The sequence below is a fragment of the Bombus terrestris genome, chromosome 1, assembly GCF_910591885.1.
Source record: "Bombus terrestris chromosome 1, iyBomTerr1.2, whole genome shotgun sequence".
NCBI lineage: Eukaryota > Metazoa > Arthropoda > Insecta > Hymenoptera > Apidae > Bombus > Bombus terrestris.
The window spans coordinates 5,543,973-5,564,315 of record NC_063269.1 but is presented as its reverse complement, the minus strand read 5'-3'; the positions used below and the strand labels follow the sequence as shown (position 1 = coordinate 5,564,315).

Below are 20,343 nucleotides of genomic sequence, written 5' to 3'. Positions count from 1 at the left end.
AAGGTCGGTCCCCGCCCCTTCGGTCGCGGTGGCCCCCGATCCGCTCCCGATTCCACGATACACACGTTTTTACGATCGATCCGCCACGACCGAGCGGATATACCCGCGGCTAACGCGAACAGAGAGAGCGGGTGGCGGGAGGCAGGGGGGAGGACAACGAGCCGGAGATCGGGTTTATTTAGCTAAAGCGATTCGACGTCGAGATCATCGGGAGCGAAGACGAAGCGAGGGAAAAAGTCGAGAGCACTCGGGTGTGTACGCGCAAACAGGGGACCACCTGGTCATCCGAGGACTCGACTCATTCTTCTGTCCAACGTTCGACGAACGAGAAGAAGGGAAGGTAGCAGCAGCAGCAACAGCAGCGGTAACGGAAGAAGGAGAGGTGGAGGAAGACAGAGAGGAGGAAAGAGAAGAAGAAGAAGAGGAAGAGGGATTCCTGGTAAATTAGTATACACCGCTGGGATCGGTGACTACGGGTTATCGTGTCTCTTTGTCCTCGTTCCAGAAAACGTACAAACGACTCCTGCCGGGTATTCGCGAGCGAAATCGTTATCCGCGAGCGTTGCTCCGCGTGAAATTATCCTACGGGAGAAAGCGGGATCGCTCTAAGGGTGGAAAAAGGCGAATGGACTCGGGAAAAGATCCGAGCTACGAGGGCGAACCGAATCGAGCGAACGAAGGAGAGAGAATGAACGGGCGAGAGGAAGAAAGAGGAAAGGGGGTCGAAGGACCCCGTTGGACCCACCGCGGCGTTCCGCGAGCCTCGTAATTACACTGTAAGGCTGCCGCGAAGGAGAGGCGTCAAAATCGTCCTCTCCTCTCCTCTTCTCGCGCCTCTCTCGACCGTTCTCTCCCTCTCGATTTCGTTGCTCGCGCGAGAGATCCACCGACCCACCGGCCATTATCGAAATTGATATTTTATCGATGGCCCGCGCCACGTATTCCACCGGCCCCTTATTGAGTTATTTCCCGGTAATTACGAATCGGCGACGATAATTCGAGGTTAATCGACGGAACGTTGCCGTCGGCCCTCGATCTCCGACCTCCGCCGCACCACGATCGACTCGCGCGTCCCACGTCCGCCGCTCGCCTCTCGCCTCTCGCACCGTTCGACGCGGAGAGCGGCCTGCGCGGGGCGATAAAATTTTTTCCCAACTGGCGACGATAAAAATTAGGCTACTCGTCGGCGGCCCGGATAATTTAAAGGTAATAGCCGAAATTAAAACGGCCGAACAGATAGCCGCGCGTCGCTCAACCAACGTAGAGAGAAAGAGAAAGCGAGCTGGTCAGCCGAGAGGCAACGAGTTCGGCGTTTCGAAGAGACGCGCGAGGTCGGAACGGAGGCGAGGAAAAAATCCCCTGCGGTCGCAAAACAAAATGTCACGTAATTATCGCGGTAGGTGTTCCATCGGGTAGGAGGGACGAAGAGAGAGTAGCCTCTCTGACCGCTCTGTTCGCCCTCATGATCGGTAGGTAAGCTTTAAGGCAGCTCGCAACGGGCAAAAAGTGCAGCGAAAACCACCGTTGGGATCGTAAAACGGATCGTTTATGAGATGGGACCGACGCGTTCGGAGGAGGGACCGTTTTCACCGGTCGTAGCGTAATAAACGTTTTCTAGCCTTTCGAGCTAGACCCATCAAGCCAAGCGCACCTGCGCGCTAACCTACCACCGTTCTCCTTTTCTCCGTTACTTCGTGTTTTTCGATAAATCGGAAGCAACGTTCGGTTCTCGCTGACGCAAAGCGATAGAGCAACGATGCACGGTTTCGGTGCTCGCGATGATTCAACCGCGTCGCGGCTCGTCCCCTCGACTAACTGCTCGCATCCATATCCTCCCGATCGTGGGTGGACGCGCGACATGAGCCAAAAGCCACGAGGACAAGCACGAGACACGCCGCTTCGTTCTGCGTGCATTTTCATAACCGAACCGACGACTTCAGACCGAGAAAAATGGTGCGCTATCAACGAGCCGACGACTCTGTTTTTTCTCGTATATTGCTTTTCCGAATTTGCAACGCGCGGCGATAATTCCGCCGAATCGGCGATCGGTCGATCGCGAAAACGAAAGAGAAACGAGACCGAAATCGTAAACGCGGCAGGGCATCGGCAACGGTGAAGCAGCGAACGATCGAGGAGGTCCGCGGACGACGGGAGATCGTTGAATTACGTTGGAGTTGGATCGTCGATCGATGGCCGATCGTGCGGATATACAAAGTCGAAACGTCGATCTCAGATCGACCGTTCGCGATAAAGGAACGATTCTCGCTCCCACCCACGGGACAACGGTGGGTCCGTCCACGAAAACGGCTTCATTAGGGGATCAGGCATCCCTCGTATCCCGCTGTCCGAAAACTCCCAGACGTCGCCTCTCGTTACCTCGTCGATCCGCGTCCCCTTCGTCAGTCGGTCGATCGGCGCGTCTCGCGAGTCGCGATCCGATCTTTCGACTGCTACGCTGCGAGGTGAAAACGGGAGGCAGTCGTTTCATCGTCGGCTGATAGGTTTACCGCTTCTCTTCTGACGCACACTGGTTTACGTAACGGAAGAGAACGGAAAAGAACGGAAGAGAAAGCCCTCGATCGCGGTATTATCTCCGTTTCAACTGATTCCTCAGCGATCGCGATCGTCTTCTACTCTCGCCAGCGCGAACCTAGACGCGAGATCGGTCTTCTTTCCGATGTACCTACGTTCTGAAAAGGCAGACCCAAGCAAATAATCTCCGGTCATTTCCGAGTTTGCTTTTCCTCAGATAAAAGCGATTATCGCGTAAGCAGATAAGCGAAAGAAAAGAAGGATCGGAGAGAAAAGGAAATAGGATGGTTGTAACGCAGGAGGCTACACGATAGCGAGGCGCAAGTCCGCGATGACTCTTTATCTCGTACTCTCATCGTTCCATCGTCGCCCCTTCTTAATTCACAGCCAGCCACGGTCATAATTCGCGTTTTACCTCGCGGTGTTTATGTACTTTTAATAATGCCTGATATCTCGTCGAGGCGCTGCTCGGTTCCTCGGGACCCTCCACCACCCCATCCCGTCCCCTTGTCCCGCGAGCCATGACTCTCGCAGTCCCAAGCTCCCCGCTGTGCGCCCATGCGTGCACCAGCTTGCCAGAGAAACTTTCGACCGTTTCTCGAGCTTCCTCGCTCGCAACGTCTTACTACGCTCTTTGCATTTACGGCGCGTTTTCTCTGCTTTTCTCACGACGATTCGCTGCAGTTTCTCTTGGATCGAAGACTATTCGTCTTGTAGACGAGAGGACAACTCCCGGAGTTTCGTGAAGAATTCTATCCGATTTGATCGTCGGTAACGTTCGAGTTTATTCTTCTGTCTGATAGAATAGAACTGAAACGTGTAATGTTTCACGCGATATCGACTGGTACGTAAAATAGTAGTCGAATTGGACGAAAGCATGACGAAAGTCTGACCGCCTACGGAGATTGGAGGAAGCGCAATACTTGCCCGGTCATGAGCCGTTCCTTCCTTTTTCGTCGTCCCAACCTCCCGGTCGGTCTCTCTCGGTTTCTGCGGCGCGTTCGCCGTCACCGCAACCCTCCGGCACATGTTAACAGCACTTTAAAGTTTTATTAATAAGGATAAATCAGAGGCGCCCCGCGGATGAAGTTGTCGGTGCCACGGTCCAGCACGTATAATCTGGCATCGGAAACACAGAGCGGAGCTCGGACAGGGAGGAGAGAACCGAGGGCCGAGAGGGCTCGGCAACACGTCGCTTTACGACCATTGCCCACAATGTCGTGTGTTCGCAACGCGACCTCACAGAGATATTTATCGTCCCGCTGCCGCTCTGTCTCTGCCCCTGCACGGTACAGCTCGTTCCTCGTTCCGTCTCTCCTCTTCGCGACCTGCTTGTGATTTTCACTGGATTCGCCGAATCTCGGACGCGAGACTCAACTTCGCGGGCTCGTTCGTCGTCCTAGAAGCGATTTCCCTGTCGTCAGAAAGATTTTATGGAAAACCAAACAACGAAATTGGATCGCGAGCGACGCACGCTCGATCGTTGTATGGGTGGTCGGCGAAGAGAAGGAAAAGTAAAATTATCGAGAGAAGGGGACGAATGACGAAACGATGCAGGTGATTTTCTTACGGGTTTGGAACGAGCTTAGGCCTGGTAGCTGTGGCACCCGCGATAACGCCGCAACGATAAAGCGAAATTCCTCCTGGTCGGAGAAAAATTCTTTCGAATAAATTCTCGGATATTATGCGACCGATAATTACGACACGGTTCTCGACTCGAGCCAAGGGAAAATTACGCGTTCCTCGCGATCGTAATTTTCTTCCCTCCTCCCGTTCCTACGTGGCTATCGCCGAAACGCTGTTCGGCTTAACCGATTTTCCGCGATTCGCTTAAATCTCGAGCGCGGATCGAATCGCAACCGCGCTTCGATCTTGCGCGATAAGGATCGAGGAACGGAGAGCGCCCGCGGCCCGTCGCCGCCCGAGAACCGCGATTTTCCGCTTTCGTTTTAACTTTGAAACGGCAGAGAGACGACGTCGAACGAGTGCTATTGCTATGGTCGAGGCATCGGCAGAGAACACGACCGAAGTTCGTTCCTCGGAGGAACGCGGAAGACAGCGTACAGCGAACGCTAACCGCTTCTAAATGTTTCTCGAATCGATGCGAATTAGCGCTGGAGCGCAACTCGTGACCGTGCTTCCGAGGTCTGGTGAAAATCGAACAATACGAGCAACGAAATTAAACGAACGTCGTACCGCGAGAACGACGAGGAGGAGGAGGTGAAGAACGATGAAAGCTTATCCGGAGCGCATTCCGAGCGAAAATTGCTAGCTTCTCCCGACCATCTTAGCGCTTGCCCTTTCAGTAGAAAAAAAGAGAAACGCGTGGCTAATTACGCAAGACCAGTGTGTCAGGGGGAGAGAATGAGAGAGAAAGAGCAAAGGGATGCGGAGAACGAACGGAGAGGGGGTCGAAGAAATTCCAAGAAGCTGGAAGAACCGTAAAGATTTCAACGACCTCTTCCACCTACCTCGTGGCACGGTCCTTCGTCCTTCGAGAGATGGTTGGAGAAGAGAGCACGCGAGGTAGACGAGAAATATCTTTTGAAAGAATATCTCGAAGGAGGAGGAAGAAGAGAGTCGTCGCGGCCGGTGGCCCGCGTTCGGTAGAAACGGTAAACGGTGCACCGGCTTAAAGCCCGTGGAATTATCCTCCTGTAAACACCTACCTAATTAAGATTGGAACATTTTAACGTCCTGCTCGGGGACCCCAATAAACCGCCTAACGTACAGCCAGTTTGTTAGGCGCTTATGGGATCGTTTAATTAATATTGGCGTCGGACCAGCGCGGCCGGCTCGAACGACCGACCACCTCCGGCGCCTCGATGTCTTGCCCCTGTACACTTGCAACTTGCACCGTCTAACGCGTACGAGGACCTGCTTCCACAATTTCCTCCCTCCTCGGTTTCTCTCCTGCTTCTTCGTCTTTTCCGATTCGTTCGGCCGCTTCTTCCCCCGAGTGCCAACGTTTCTCCAGACTCGGTGAAAAAAGCTCGACGAACGCGTGTCGCGAACGATCTTCGACCTGTAACTTTCGACGAACCATCCGGTTATCGACCAGGGCCTTATCGTCGCAGCTTTCTTCGCTGTGGTTCGAAGGCGACGAGGCGAACGGAGAAACGCGCGAACTGGCAGGACCACGACGAGAAGCGGGAAGCGAAAAGCACGACGAAGAGAAGAGAAGAAAAAGAAGAGGAGAAGGAGCGACGGCGCGTTGCCGGCGCACGGCACTCGGTTCTCCCTCTCTGGAAGGCGAGCAGGACGATTAATCACGGTCGCGTTTTGCGGTTTTGTCGCGCGTCACGACCCACGTGCGTTCCGCGGACCCCATTGTTCCGCGTCTAATCGTTCCAAGAACGTTGCCGAACGATCGTTCTTCGTGGGAGAGTTCAGCTCGTTCGTTCGCTCGCGCGCCAGTGTCCATTCAATCGTTACGTCCCGTCATTTTTCCTTCCGCTTTACGAGCCTTCGTAACGAGCAACCGCCGCATTACCGCTCGTTCACCGACGTCTTCCACGTATCAAAAAATCGAGCAACGTACAACCATCGTTAGAGGCTCGCGCGCGAGGCGACGAGAAAAATAAATAAACGCGTGAACGCGGTAATCGGTAAATCGAGCATCGCGTCCGGCCGTGCGGGTATATGCTCCGCGATGCCGATGTTTTCATTAGGCCGTAATAACCGGGCCGGATCGGCGGATGTCGAGCGAAATTGAATTACCACCGGAAGATCTCTCGGCCGTGAGCAACGGGAGAAACTAAAATGGCGCGTTGCAGAGCGAGCAGCGGGTCTCTGGCACGAGGTGCGCGCGCGGTTACTCCGGGACCAATTTCGAGGGGCCATTTTTCCCTCAAAGGGGAACGTCGACGGCAGCCGAAAATTACCCTGGTTAGACCACCCAGTCGGCTCAAAGCAGACCAATCTCCTGGCCATGGGCTAATCGAGTCGAGTCGGCCCGGTCGTTCGGTCTGGTGGGGCTAATTGCAGCTCACCACCTTCCTACCCTTCGGAGGTCGACCTCTCTATTAAGAGACCTTTACGCGGCCTCTTCTCGCGCGCGCACGCACGTATCTCACTGTTCCTCTCTGCCGCGTCACGTATTAAATTGAAGGGTGTAAGCGCGATCCTAAATTTTTTACTTAACCCCTGCCAACGAGTTTTCTCGGCCTCGAGGACCCTCGATTCTCGTTCACCGGCTCGCCCTTGTTCACCCTTTCCTTGTTTATCCTTCGCCCCCCGTTCAAGTCCATCGACGCTCTTCGCTCTTCCACGCCGACGATCCCACCTATTTCTTCCTTTTTTCTTCCCACGAAAGAACAACCAAATTCGTACGTACGTGTAAATTTCATAATTTAGAAGCCGTATCCATTGTCGTCGTTGCGGAGCCAGAGGCCCGGATCGAGGGAACGAACCGAGCGTCGCGCGATACAATAGCAGACGCGTTAATCTTCGCGTCCCACGAACGAACACGACCCCATCGACGAATGAGACGGACGGACGAGTGCTTGTCAAGGGAAAAAAGATTTCTATTCACGGAGTTTATGGCTTCCGCTATCGCCGAAACGTGGCGAGCGTGTCGCGATACGGCGCGAGCCTCCTTTCCGACTTTATGGTTATGCGAAATTCCTCTCTCCAGTCGGCTCGTAAAACTATTTTATAGGAGATGTAGACACCGGTTGTTTATTGCTTGCACGACCTCTCCCGTGTACAAGGTCGAATTACAGCTAAAAGCCTATGTTCTACACGACGCGATAATATACGAGGCCTCCTAACGTCTCCGTGTTTCGTCGATTTCCTCTCGGTCTGGGGCCCCCGGCATTCACCACTCTTCACGAGCACGCGTTCCAACCGTTTTACACCGCGGCCCGTTTTCTTTCTCGGTTTTATATGCAATGCGAAATACTCGACTTACCTTGGAGGAAAAGCTTCGCCCTCTAGTCGCTCGATCTAGTCGATGTCTCGGCGATCTCTACGAGCGGCAGCGATCGATGTGCCGGTCGATCGTCGATCGACGCGATTGCGGTGCCATGTTTCGAAAGTAACGAACGAAAATTCGGCCGGGGATACACGTTTTTATTCGCATTTCACGCTGCACAGTATAAACTTTCGTCCATTCAGTCTTATGTACAGTAAATGCGGAGAACGCAAGCGCAAGAGGGCAAAAAGGGGGAATGGGAGAGGTTGAAAGGCGGCGTGTCGACAAAAGTCGAACGAAAGCGAGAAAAGCGACGATCGTTTCGCGCGCCGCGAGCAAGCAAAGCGCGAAACGCTCGAAACGAACAGCTGGAGATACTTGGAAAGCTTCGAACGATGGGACGCGAACGATCGAGCGCGCGACTTATTTACGACTGATTGTTCGCGACTCGACCCTCGCGTCCAAACTGTTCGACAGCGCGTCGCGTATATTACAAACGTTTATTCTAACGGTGGACAGGCGACTCGTTAGCGACAAGTGTTGACCGTTTTCTTAACCAGGCAGGTGTTGCAAGTGACCTCGCAGCACCAGCGGAACCTGCATTCGCAGCTGATCTTCTCCTTGACGACTCTGGTGTCGTAGCCTCTACCGCAGCAGAGCAGCTCGCATCCGTCGACTCCTTGACTGGTGGAGTTGCATCGTCGTCCCTGTGTGCCCAGGGAGCCCGTTTTTCTGTTCGGCTTGCAGAAGTCCGGCGAGTCCTCGCTGTATATCAGATCGAATCTGTCCGGCGGCTTGATGGTCGGCCCCTCGGTGATGAAGCTGTGGCCGTCGTTGCTCGGTATCACCTTCGCCGCGCCGTCAAACGACTCTTTCAGCCTGTTGCCAACGTCGCGGAACGCCGGCATTTTCCGCCAACAGGTTCGAACCGTGCATGATCCCGAAAGTCCGTGACACTTGCATTCCGTGCTCATAAAGTCCCTGATGGCCTGCGGCAGAGACGAGACAAAAACAAAGCAGTCGCGATATACCGTGAATGTTCGGGGAACGGGAAAACGCGCGTTGCCTACCAGACGACCGGCGTTGTTGTTGTGCAGCTTCACCAGCGTTTTGATGTCGCTGCGTTTTCGATAAGGGGCGTCCATAAAGTCCCGTGACTTCTTAAATCCAAACTTTACGTTGTCGCCGCATCCACCCCACTCCCAGTCACCCTCGGTCGGCAGGCTCTTCTCCATTTCAGCGGTACGGGTCAATTTACCGAGCCGATTACCTGCACAATTCGCGATATTCGCGAGATCCGAGTCTCAGGGTTCCGTAGCGAGAAATCTAAACTCGTTGCTTACCTTTCGCCGTCATCTTGTCGCAGGAGCATTCGACGAGGTGTCCCATGGTGCAAGCTCTGGTCACCGCGTAGGTTACTCCGGCCGCGGTGATGGCGTTCACAAAACCCGTCTCTCTGGTATCTGCGAACATCGGCACGAGTTACGAATCGATTAGCGGCAATTTGTTCTTTACGACCCTGAAAAGCTTCGAGATTTCCGAGCCTCGAGTTCCCAGATTAGACAGACTGCCGAACGGAAGAAATCGGATTACGACGAACGAGATAATTGCGAAGGGAGGATAAATCCATTAATCGAGTATCCGCTGAATGGACGGAAACGAATTTAACGTTCGGTAGAGGGGAACGACGAGCATAGACTTCGTCTCGCGTCTGAAAACCGTGAGGACGTCGAAATCCTCGAGGAAAGAAAGGGCGCGCCCTCCAAGCGGAAGGATTTCGGCAGCAACGGAGTCGGTTGCGACAGACTCGACGTTTCCAAGTGGACAGACAGACGGTCGTCAAGGGATTCTGGCAGCGGCGCGAGAAGAGCGAGCCAAGCAGGAGAGAACGAGGTCGTCGGATTTCGGTGGCGTGTGTATTCAGTTTCACCTGTCACGTCTCCACTCCATCATTAGGCGGACAATGCACGCCGGAGGTTCCACCCCTTTTCAAAACGGCAGATTACCACCGCCTCCGTCCAACGGCTCCCTGTCACCCATTGTCTCTCACCTGTCCGAGCATCCGGGTTTTGCAAATCCTCTCCATACCCTTTCTTTATTTCCGCGTGTTCACGAGCCTGCTGCCTCCCTGTGTTCCCACTCCTTCCGTTTCTCTCCCGCCTTTAGATGTTTCCAATCTACGATCCCGCAGGTAACCCGATCGCTGGTTTCCCGCGCGATCAAAGTTTGCGCGAGCGGAACCGCGATAGAATCTCGCGAGTCCGCGTTGGCCCATTAGCGGATTAACTTATAATCGGAAGGCGGAATGCGGGTCCAATTACCGATTCCTTTGGAGGCGCGGGCGCGCGATCGGACTCGCAGCTGTGCGTGGAGTTGTTTCGCGGCCAGCGCAGCGGAATCGGTGCCCTCCGTCAAAGTATCGAGAGCGCGTATCTGTCGGCAATCGGTGGAAGCCGGAGCAGCGATCGAATCGAAGCTGAGCGGCCGTTCGAAGCGTTTCCGCGCCGCGAGGCAATTATCCTTTTCGAACGTTTAAGCGAAAACCAGTCGCGAATACTAATGCCGCGCGGCGCGGCTGCGTGGATCGAGCCTCGAAATCTCGGACGACATCGGGAAGGAAACGCGCGAGAGAGGAAACGGCGCGCCGCAGCGAAGGAAACGGGGCTGCGGGGCTGGCCAGAAGGAGAACCGGAGAGCCGACCAGGGTAGCGAGGGCAAGAAAAGGGAGAGACGGTGGCGGCGTGGCTCGCCTCTGGTCTGCGCCAGCCTGGGAAGGGGTTATACGCGTTAAGCTCGGTTCTCCGTGGTTCCCATGGATTCCAGCCGGGTATCTTCGGCGCGGATCGACACGCGGACGGACGAACGAACGGACGGACGGACGGACGGAACGAGAAGACGCAGCCGAGAGGCAGCCTGCCACCGCCCGCGTATCTTCCGATGCATCGCCTCACCTTTCAGTGCGTATTTAAACGATACGATAGTTTTATACGAGCGATCTGATATCGAGGTTCGAGAGCGAAAGGCCCTGGCTCGTTCCTGCCTCCGAGCTTGTATTCCCTGACCGTGTTCCGCATCTCCGCTGCTTGCCTTTTGCCTCATACCCGTTGCTCGCGTCGTTCGCTCGATCGCGATCCTTCGATGCTCCCTTCTCTTCGCTCCTCCTCCTTCCTTCTCCTTTCTTCTCGCGATCCTTTGACGCGATGGAACCGTCGAATCTTTCTTCCACTTCCGGACGCCCTCGATCGCCAATGATTCGCATAGGATCTACGAGTTATCGGTACCTACGTCGACGCATCGATGTACGTTGGACGATGGAGCGAGCGACGTTCGTGGCGAAGAAAAGGTAAAAGAGCGTGGCACAGAGGGCCGGGAATGTTCGAGGCGGAGAAGAGCGGCAGGTAATATAAATCACTTGGAATCAATTAGACACGAGGGATCGCGAGCCGATGATCTTGCAGTGCTGCCAGGTGCACGGAGCGCCCATCTTCTCGGGTCGCCCCGACGGCTCAGCCAATTATCAGCATTCCGGGGCATTATCCTCGGAGCGAGACTTACGCCGTGTTTAATTGCGAGTGGCCTTCTTCTTCTTCTTCTTCTTCTTCTTCTGCTTCTTCTTTGTCGTCGTCTTCGTCTTCTTTCTTCGACTTCATCCCTCTTCTTGTCCGTAGTCGCCTCCTCTTTCAACTCGTCGGCCTTCTCTTGCTCTTGCGTCACTTCTGATTTTCGCGTTTACTCGCGAAGCATTTCGCTCCACCGAGAACACCGTCCCATCGAGCTTTCGAACGTCGTTAGTCCTCGTTGAACGTCAAAGAAAACGCAGAGAAAAGGAGCGAGGTATTCGTGGAATCTCGTTACTTCGTTGCTCGGTGTCGTTCGTCATCGTCTCCGATCGGTCGTAATCCGTTTGCTCGTCGATTATATAAGGTGACGAGGATTCATCGCGCGGTATTTATACGCAACCGAGGCTGCCGTCGTTGCCCCTTTTTGCTACACGGCTCGCTTAACGGGACACGCGTAACTCTTGTCTACGGGTCAGCATGAAATGCAACCGACCGACGAATCGACGTGTTCGCCTTAAACGGATGACGCGTCGATCGTACGACGCTCGGTGAAACGTCTTCGCGAATGCTCAATGTGGTCGAAGGACGCTGGTGGAAAGGTGTGCATCGAAGGTACCGATTCTAAGGAAAGATTCGTTCCAGCGATCGAAACGAAAGATCAGGGTGGATGATTTAACGGAACCGGCGGTCGCGACGAAAGTCGAGGCCGTAAGGCGAATCGCGTACTCGGTCATACGTGTCTCTGGCGAGTCGCGCGGCGATTAATCGGTTCGATGGATTATGCAAGTGTGTAATTTGCAACGGTGCACCGTGTGCGCTGCCATTGTAGGAATTATGTCGCGGACACGGACGATCGACGCGACCAGATACCATCGATCGGACTCGGCGAGTGATTTGTTTCGCTGGTTCGCGATTTATCGCGGTGGATGCGCCGATTCCTGCGCAATAGATCGGTCTGTCGCTCGCGAAATCGCTCGGCTCGGGTATGTAAATCTGCTCTCTCGATCGGCTCCGCTGTTTTCAATCGAATCGCTCTCGAAACCGGATATCGCGTTACCCCCGCGTTTCATCGAGTACGCTCTAATTGCGGATGATCCTGCGATTACGAGTAGCGTGCGCGCGCCGATCGACCGAAAGGAGAACGAAGACGGAGAGACGAGAGAGAAGATAAATCGCGGGAAGCGCTCGTAAATAAAGAGAAGAATATCGAATGAGAAAAGAGGCACGGCTTACGGCGTTTAGTTAACCCCCGTGTATAGCAGCATCCTACGAGAGAAACCTTTCCAATAAATACAGCGAGAACGGACGCATGAATGCCAGCAAAAATCGCCCAATGACCAATTGCGGCAACGGCCACTCGCCTTTTCCCGAGATTCCGTGGAATTTTTGAGCCGCGCACCGTATCACCGCTGGATTCTCTTCTCTCGCAGGAATTTCTCTCTTCTTCCGTCTCGCTCTTTCCCTGCTCGACACCCGTCGTTCCGCGCACTCGTACTTTGCCAGCCGAAGGAACCTCTCGGCTCGCAGATACCGCGGTAATTACGGCGAATCGTCTATCCGTCCCTTCCGTTTCTTTCCTCTCCTTCTTTCTTCCTTTCCTTCTCTCGGTCGTCTCGAGACGGTCGACACAGGCGCGGATCTAGATCGTGCGACGATTCCAACGTCGCGGAATTCGCGTGGAAAAGTGGCTCGTGTTTCGAGGAGCCGGGCAGAATCGCGAAGCCTCTCGAGAAAGTCCCGAATGGGGACGGCCCTGTAGTACACGGTTCGACAGAGAGAACTCAAAGTTCTCGTTTTCTCTCCCGGCTCTTCTTCCTCCGGTGTTCCCTTCGCCAACGTAAAATCGACCAAGCATTCAAATGTCACCGGCGAACGGCCAAAGTCTAACAGAATAACAGATCTGTCCCAGTGTTCCGATCTCCTTTTCCTTCCCGATCTCCCGTCTCCCTCTTTCGCCTCCTTTCACCCTTTCTCCGGCTACCGATCCAAGTTAAAGCCACGGTAGCCGAGATACAATAAACGTACGGGACATTAAACTGTTTGCTATTGTCAAACCTTTGTGGGAGATACCGGCTTCGCGTCTTCTCGTGTCTTCTCCGCTGTTTCGAGTACAGTCCATTGGAAAAGTACCGATTCGCTATTAATCTCGCGAATCGATCGCATCAGTAGCGAAACTCTCCTTCTGCCGTTTAGTTCGATCAACGACTTATCGAATAACCGTTCGATCGTGCGTCTATCTGAATCTGCTATTTCGAACAAAAAGGTGCGCGCGGATTGGTATGCGGGTGGCAAACTGGCGAACAGTGGAGAAAAGAATGGACGATGACGGAGGAAAAAGAGTACTGTTCCGGTGTGGTCAGTGGACACCCAGAGGCGTCGCTTTAGTTACGGGCAATTTCCTTCCTTGCAATGGGTACTCGGTCGCGCTGCGAGCGAGAAAAATTGAGTTTTCCCTTTTCACTTGGAAGACACGCTTCCCCCATAATTGGCGCTCATGAATCGTGCATTGTCGTTTCCTGTGGCGAGGTTGCCGACTACGCAGCTACCACCTCGTCGTTGCAAAGTCATGGATAAATCGTAAAAATGGCCTCGCTCCGACCCACCGCAGGCCCTCGTTTCTCTCCACCGTGTCAATTACGTTCCGCGCGATTCGCCGAACAATAAGGACCGACGACTAAATTCGACCGTCCGTTGGAATACTTTGTCTGCAGGCCGATACAGACGTTGTCGAATAAAAATGTCAGTTTCCTCGAAACGTTCGCGCGAAAGTGTCTACACGAACGAGGCGAAAGAATCGAGAAAAGCTAACGTTAATAAACGGACGACGTGTGTGGCAATGGCTACGCACGGAGAAGTACGCGAACGAAACACGCTGGTAGATTCACGAATGTCCGAAACGGTAAAGGTGAGAGGCGCGAAAGGAGGGATGCGGTCTGCGTCCTCTGCGAACCGCATTAGTTAGCACCGAGTTCGCGAGGCGACAAAACACTTAGCGCCATGGCGCTAAATCGCTTTTAGCTGGCTCATTATCGTCCCGTGCTGTTTCGTTCCGTTCCTTCTTGTCTCGTCGTCGTGTCTTCGCTCTTTTCTCGGAGAAAGGAGCTAGAACCGCGGGCGTGTTGTTCGCGAAACGATTCGACGCGTTCCGGCGTGTTTAGGCCGCAGTCGAACAACGCGAGAAACGCAACAGCGACACACCTGGGGACCACCTTGGTCGACGAGCCGTCTTATTAAGCGGAAACCACCTTCTTTATTTCGTATCGTTGATACTCAAGCGTCCGTAGTACGTTGATCGAGATATTCGACGGCTTATTTGCGAACAGGTTGTCCGCGTAATCGTTTGCTCGTTATCGTGTCGGTGAATCGACGAGCACGAGTTCACCTTCGCCAACGACGACAAAAATCTCCGTATTCTTGCCGAACTAAAATAGAACACGGTAATTATCGTGGACGAAACGTTGCGAAAAGAAGGACCGAGCGGACGGAATAATCGCGCGACGTGGCTCGAGTTTATTAACGCGCCAAGGTGAGCATCCTCGTTAGAGCCGAGGAACATCGACGAAAAGAATGTTTCCGAGGCAATCGAATATACGGGCGACCGTGTATGTATTATATATCGTGTGGTGCGCAGCGACGGAGCAACAGGACGTTCGCGATTCTTCAGCGAAATTTTTCAATAGTCCAACTTTGTGAATATCGACGCGGATCCACGATCCGGCCATTTATTCGAATCGGAATGGTTCGCGCGTGCGGGAAAATACCTCGAATTTTCGATTCGAGGGTTCGAATGAGAATCGGACGTTCGCTCGTTTCGAAGGGGCTTTGAAATCTCGACGGTCGAATAAAATCGTCCCTGCTCCCGGCTCCGCCTCTCGATCGAGGAGAAGAAAGAGCAATTTGTTGATTCGAGGAGGCCGCTTTTAGAGAGCCGTTTCCTTCGTAGCCGAGTAATACGCTACGGAATCCCGGGTGAACGAAGAAAACCACTCTCTTAATTTGGTCGAGACAGGGGCACACGGTATCGAGACGAGGATCCGGGGATCCGTAGCCTCGCTGAATCCTTGCCTTCGGATACCGAACGAACGCGTCGTGGCAGCACAATAAATTCCTTCCTCCTTTCCTTTCCCCTGGTAGCTCTTTCCACGGGTTTTTGACGCCCGTGTTCTTCTTATCGCGACACGCGGCACCCCTCAATTAAGAGGTGCTGCTCGTCCACGAATGTTCTACCAGTCCAACTTCGGATCTCTTCTGGACTCGGACCACACAGCAGGAGCTACCTGCGAGGCTAACCTATCGGCCAGATCGCGCCCATAAAAATTAAACGTCGCCAGATAAATAAACGTCAATCGAGAATTAAGATAGGCGCCGCCAGTAGCGTGTCTTCCTCCTCGCTTTTTCTCTATGCGCTCGCCCGTTAGGAATTTTCCCTCGCTTCGATCCACCTCGTCGCCAGGATCCACGGATAACCGACCATTCGATACGCTCCCACGAATTTCTCTCTTCTTTTTTTCCTCCGCTATCGACGCCTCCTGTTCACCCAGTCTCGATCTCGACCTCCCATCACGATCCTTCATCGCTCGCGATTACGATTTCCTTCCCCGAATGCGGTGTTGATCGAGCGAAAAGAGCCGAACGATAGACACCGTCGTTTTTCGACTAATCTCGTTCTATTTGAGAGACATATTTTGTTAAGAAAAAAAAAAAAAAAAAAAATGGGAAAATGAAAGACACGTAACTCGCAAATATTCCAAATTTAACGTGCGATCAAAGATTTAAGGATGTCTGCATTCGTGCGAACAGGAACACGACCGTTTCACCCCCGAACGTTAAAAGCATCATCGTATGGCTGAACGCGTCGAGGGTGGGCTGAAAAGTCGTATATTTCTCACCGCAGACTTCCCAGGGCGAGCTGTCTTCGCCCGGGGTCGCAGATAAATGACGACGTCGAGGATTGTCACCCGAAACGACCGGTTAACACATGGCCGCCCCTGTCATCGATCCGCATCGTCCAATAATGCACCCGGCAGCCAGGGTTTATGTACCTGTCGCTCGACCTTTCCCATCCGACACGACGTCCCGTTTCGGTGGCGGCGCGTTCGGAACTCGGTCGAAAACGTCAAGGGAAAAACGGGAGCGGCTACTGATCGGCTTGTAAACCTGTGTCAAGCAACGGGTGTGCCACCAGTAATTACAATGTTTCGCGAATGAGCACGGCGATTACACGAATTTCGCGCAAAAAGTCTGCTGCGATGAAAGCTCGTTAATTGTTTACGGCATAGCCGGCCACCGCGAGTTTACGGTTCCTCGATATAGCATAATGTAATCGGACTTTGTCGTGTTTACGACGCGGTATCGTTTTATGGGGTGAGGCAAGCTCGTAAGTGCCAGCTGAACCGCAAATTAGATCCTTTTCGGTGGATCCTTTCGCTGCTTCTCTCGATCGTCGTCGTCGTCCTCGTCGTCGTCGACCACGGTAGTTCTCCGATATTAACGTGACTCGACGCGTCGCCGTGTGCGGTATCGAAACTCGATTTAGCGAATTCCATCTCGTGGCAAGAACATCGCGCGCAGCAAATATCGTCCGGGAGAGTTAATTAACCCGTTGGCCGGTCGGTTTCGCGTCGAGCTAACCGAGAGCAGCAAATCGAGTATAAAACGGTATATCGTATCTGCTGGGAATCTTGGAGGGAGCGAACACCGATTGTCAGGCATCGCCGACAGTGTCGGATATAATTCGATCATCGATCCTCCGGTCTGGAATCTACGCGTCCGATATTCGTATCCGTGGGTTGCTCGATCCGCCGACGAATCGCATCCAGTCCACCACGAGATCGATCGTATCGATCGTGCAATCTTTCGATCGTAGAGAAGCAAAGAGAAAAGGAGAGGAAGAGAAGAAGGACGAGAGATTAAGAAGAGGGAAGAGAGTGAGAGAGAGAGAGAGAAACGGGCAGAGGACCTGGAATGGTCCTCGAGGACGGCCTCGCTGGCAATGAAGCCTTTAATTAAGGAAACATATTGCCACTAATATCCGACGAACAGTGTCAATCTGTCAGGCTACCAAAAGGTACCGATCTGATAGCGCAACCTAGAGAGCAGTTCGGCCTATTGGACACGCTGTCTTCGATTTAGTTGTCGTGCTCGATCACCAGGAATTAATACATCGGACGGGTAACTAAGCGAGCCACGCGGACAGGTTCGCTCTCCTCTCGTCCCTTCTCGAATGCGCACGCTAACTTAACGTGAGAATTTTTCTTCGAACACGAGCCCGTCCCTACTTCGATGACGTTCAATTTGTTCCATTTACCTCGGCAACCGTTTACGCGCCGTATCTTCATCGTTACCGAAACCCTGTCGGAATTCCAGGACGCTATTCCGGACGAATTCTTTCCCTTGCCAACAACGCAGCTCCGTTACCTGCGCGTACGACGTAAGCAGAAGTTTCACGAGGTTAGGCGTTCGGCGTGAAACCCACAGAGACGAGAATGAAAAAGCTCTTGCAAAGCGGAAGCGTCGTACGCGATTCGCAGAAGAAGAGTCGCCGGGGAACGAAGCGTTAACGTCGTTACGATTTTCGAGAATCAACAGGAACGTTTACCGTGACACAATTGAGACTAGCGCGCAAATAATTTCTGTGATTAATGGAACCAGCTGTTACGTAATCGCGTCGACAAAAACCGCTTGCCCAGACCGCTTTCCCTCGCTCGTGATAGCCTCATCGAGGTTAATTTGAAAGTAATGGCGCGTGTTCGACGATAACTCGAGTAATACCAGATCGAGCATCGACAGGATTCGTCTCGAATGAAGCGGTTACCGTTGAAGGAGCAACCTTCTCCTTCGAGGGATGTTGTTTAGTCACCGGCGCGGCGTTTAATCGTAACGAATGGAGCTGCGGGCCTGAAAGGAAGCGTGTAATCTGCCTGGAGCGCGTGTATCGTCCTTCTTCCATGCGAATTCGCATACAGGGAACGAGCATCGACGTCAAACGAAGGTTACTTACCGCGCAATAAAATTTTTCTGAGCGACCTCCTCATGGTGGTGCAGTTCCACCTGCGATTTCGAAATTGATATTGGCATTCTTTGGTTCCGACTTGGACGCCTCTCGCAATTTCCTTCAACAGGGAGGGTTCCTTGCGACAGATGTCCGCCATTTTGCCCTTCAGTCTCCTAGTCTTCTTGCAGATGAGCATCGGATCCATCACCACCTGATTTCCAACGGTCCTGCGGAAAAACGAAAGATCGATCGGTAAGCAAAGTTTTCGTTTCTCGATGCCGGAATCGTGCGTGTCTGTCTCCGAGGACAAGCGGATCGCATTGTAAGGATACGAAGGAACATGGAGCCGGAAAGGTAAACTTATCGAAGTGGTTGCTATAATTAAATCTCCGTACTCATTGCGGCGAGTTACCACCGACGGGACACGGTCTACGGGGACACGAGTAAAGAAGAAACCAGAAACGGAGAGGACGAACGAGCGAAAGCAAGAAGAAGAACGAACCGAGGAGTATCGCAGACAGTGGGAACCGCGACTTCCCTCCTTCGGGACCAGAAAGAAGAGGAGCAAGAACGGGAGACGACGAACGGCGGACTAAGACTAAAGAGTTTGATATAAAAAAATTGAGGAAACAAGACGCTGAAGAGAGGGGGAAAGGGAAAGAAGAACGAGAAACGAAGAGAAACGGACGCGAGAGTAAAGCGAAGGGTAGAACGGAGAAGAGAGGAGAGGAGAGGACAGTCCGAGCGACCTTCGTTACGAAACGTTAATTAAGATCATTAGTTCTGCGTCGGTAGGATGCCGGGGCGCGTACACGACGGCCTCTCGGGAATGCAACGACCTTAATGGCAATAATTCCGTTAAGGACGGTTGCTCGCGCCCGTGTACGTTGCTGGTGCGCGGCCATGGATGCTCCTGCTTTTCGTTCCGCACGAACCAGAAGAAAAAGAAGGAGTTCCAAGGTAATACGGGCGGACAGTCGTGCACCGGTGACATCGTCATTTGGGCGAGGATTCCAACCTCGGACGACGACTATAACAGCAAGGACAAGAACGTTGGTTGCGCGGACAAGAATTCTCGAGAAACTCGCGAACCGGAGAGATCGAAACGCGCTTCGAGAGGGGAGGGATATCGAGAGAGAGCCGGTTGCGATCCGTGATCCGCGTTCCCCGAGAAAAAAAGCTAAACGTTGCTCTCGTTCTCGAGCAAAATATGGCGCATGTTACGTCTCGCGGGACGATCGGACCCGCTGCCAGGGAACAACGCGCAAGAACTTCATTCGCCTCCACGATATTCTTACTCGATGCTCGTTCTCGATACTCCATAACGGAACGCGGCTCGCCACCTTCCCCTCGCGACATCGGCCCGGTACCGGATATACTCCAGGGAAAACCGACCACCGAGGCGAATCATTCCTACGATCTACCAAGGAATATTCCACCAACTTGGCCGATTTCCGAATAAATCCCATAACCCTGTTTGCGTCGTGTCCTTATCAAGAAGAACGCGAGTTAACAGCTTTTCCGGGAATCGTTTCGCGCGCGCTAGTTCCCGACAATCGCGAGCCGCGAGCAATGCGACAAATTCTCGCGCGATTCGTTGGTCCGCGCGTCGGATAATAGGCGGCCGGCATAGATATAAACGACCGATTTTCCAAGAAAACGAAAGTTATGACGCGATGACGCGCGTTCGTCAAACGTCTTATCGCTGTGCTGACAAACGAGGAACCAAGTCTTACGCGTGTCTCTAAAAATAACCAACGCCTCCACTCGAATTACATATTTCTTGCTTCGAAACGAACGTACAGGCATCGTCGAAGAACATCGCAAACACTCCTCATCGATGTTCGACAAACGCGCAATTTTCCTCGTAACTCTCGGCGTTTCCACGGAGGAAAAACATATTGGTCCTGGGTTTGAAAATTTTCCGCGATGTGCGATGTCGCGACTCGTCGCGGCCAGGTGGAGGAGAGAGGAGAGAGACGGAACCCCGCTGCGTGACACTGTCCTGACATTTACAGTTCAAAGGATCGCGGCCAAAGAATATTTGCGCTGGTTCGTTAACGACTGCGCAGCTAACCTCCCAAGTTAAATAAACGTCGGGATCGTGGTCTGTCGATACATCTCTACCCTGTTGCGCGAATAACGTTACGACGTTATTAATGCAAACACATCGCGTCGTTTGACGATCGCGTATCGGTTCGTTTCGAGGTGCCGGCTATTAATATCGCGTATGCTCGCGGTCAGCTTAGAGGAATTGGCGTGGTCAAGAACCGAGCGGCGGGCATTTCCGCGTAACTTATTTTTGCTGACTGGTTGCTCGAACAGAGGACGAGCTGCGAGAG

The 20,343-nt window shown here is 53.2% G+C and overlaps 1 protein-coding gene across 3 annotated transcripts in view; it reads right to left on the bottom strand.

Annotated features, from left to right (window-relative positions):
- Positions 1-7,588: 7,588 nt before the first annotated feature.
- Positions 7,589-20,343, bottom strand: part of LOC100647833 (protein Wnt-6) — a 54,202-nt gene continuing 41,447 nt past the window's right edge. For all 3 annotated transcript variants that reach the window (XM_012309349.3, XM_012309358.3, XM_003393097.4), the window contains 4 exons: positions 18,008-18,228; positions 8,791-8,910; positions 8,518-8,717; positions 7,589-8,436 (listed from right to left, as the gene is read on the bottom strand). In XM_012309349.3, the coding sequence (XP_012164739.1) occupies positions 7,975-8,436; positions 8,518-8,717; positions 8,791-8,910; positions 18,008-18,228 (1,003 nt within the window). In that variant the 3' untranslated portion in view covers positions 7,589-7,974. The remainder of the gene's footprint in view (positions 8,437-8,517; positions 8,718-8,790; positions 8,911-18,007; positions 18,229-20,343) is intronic.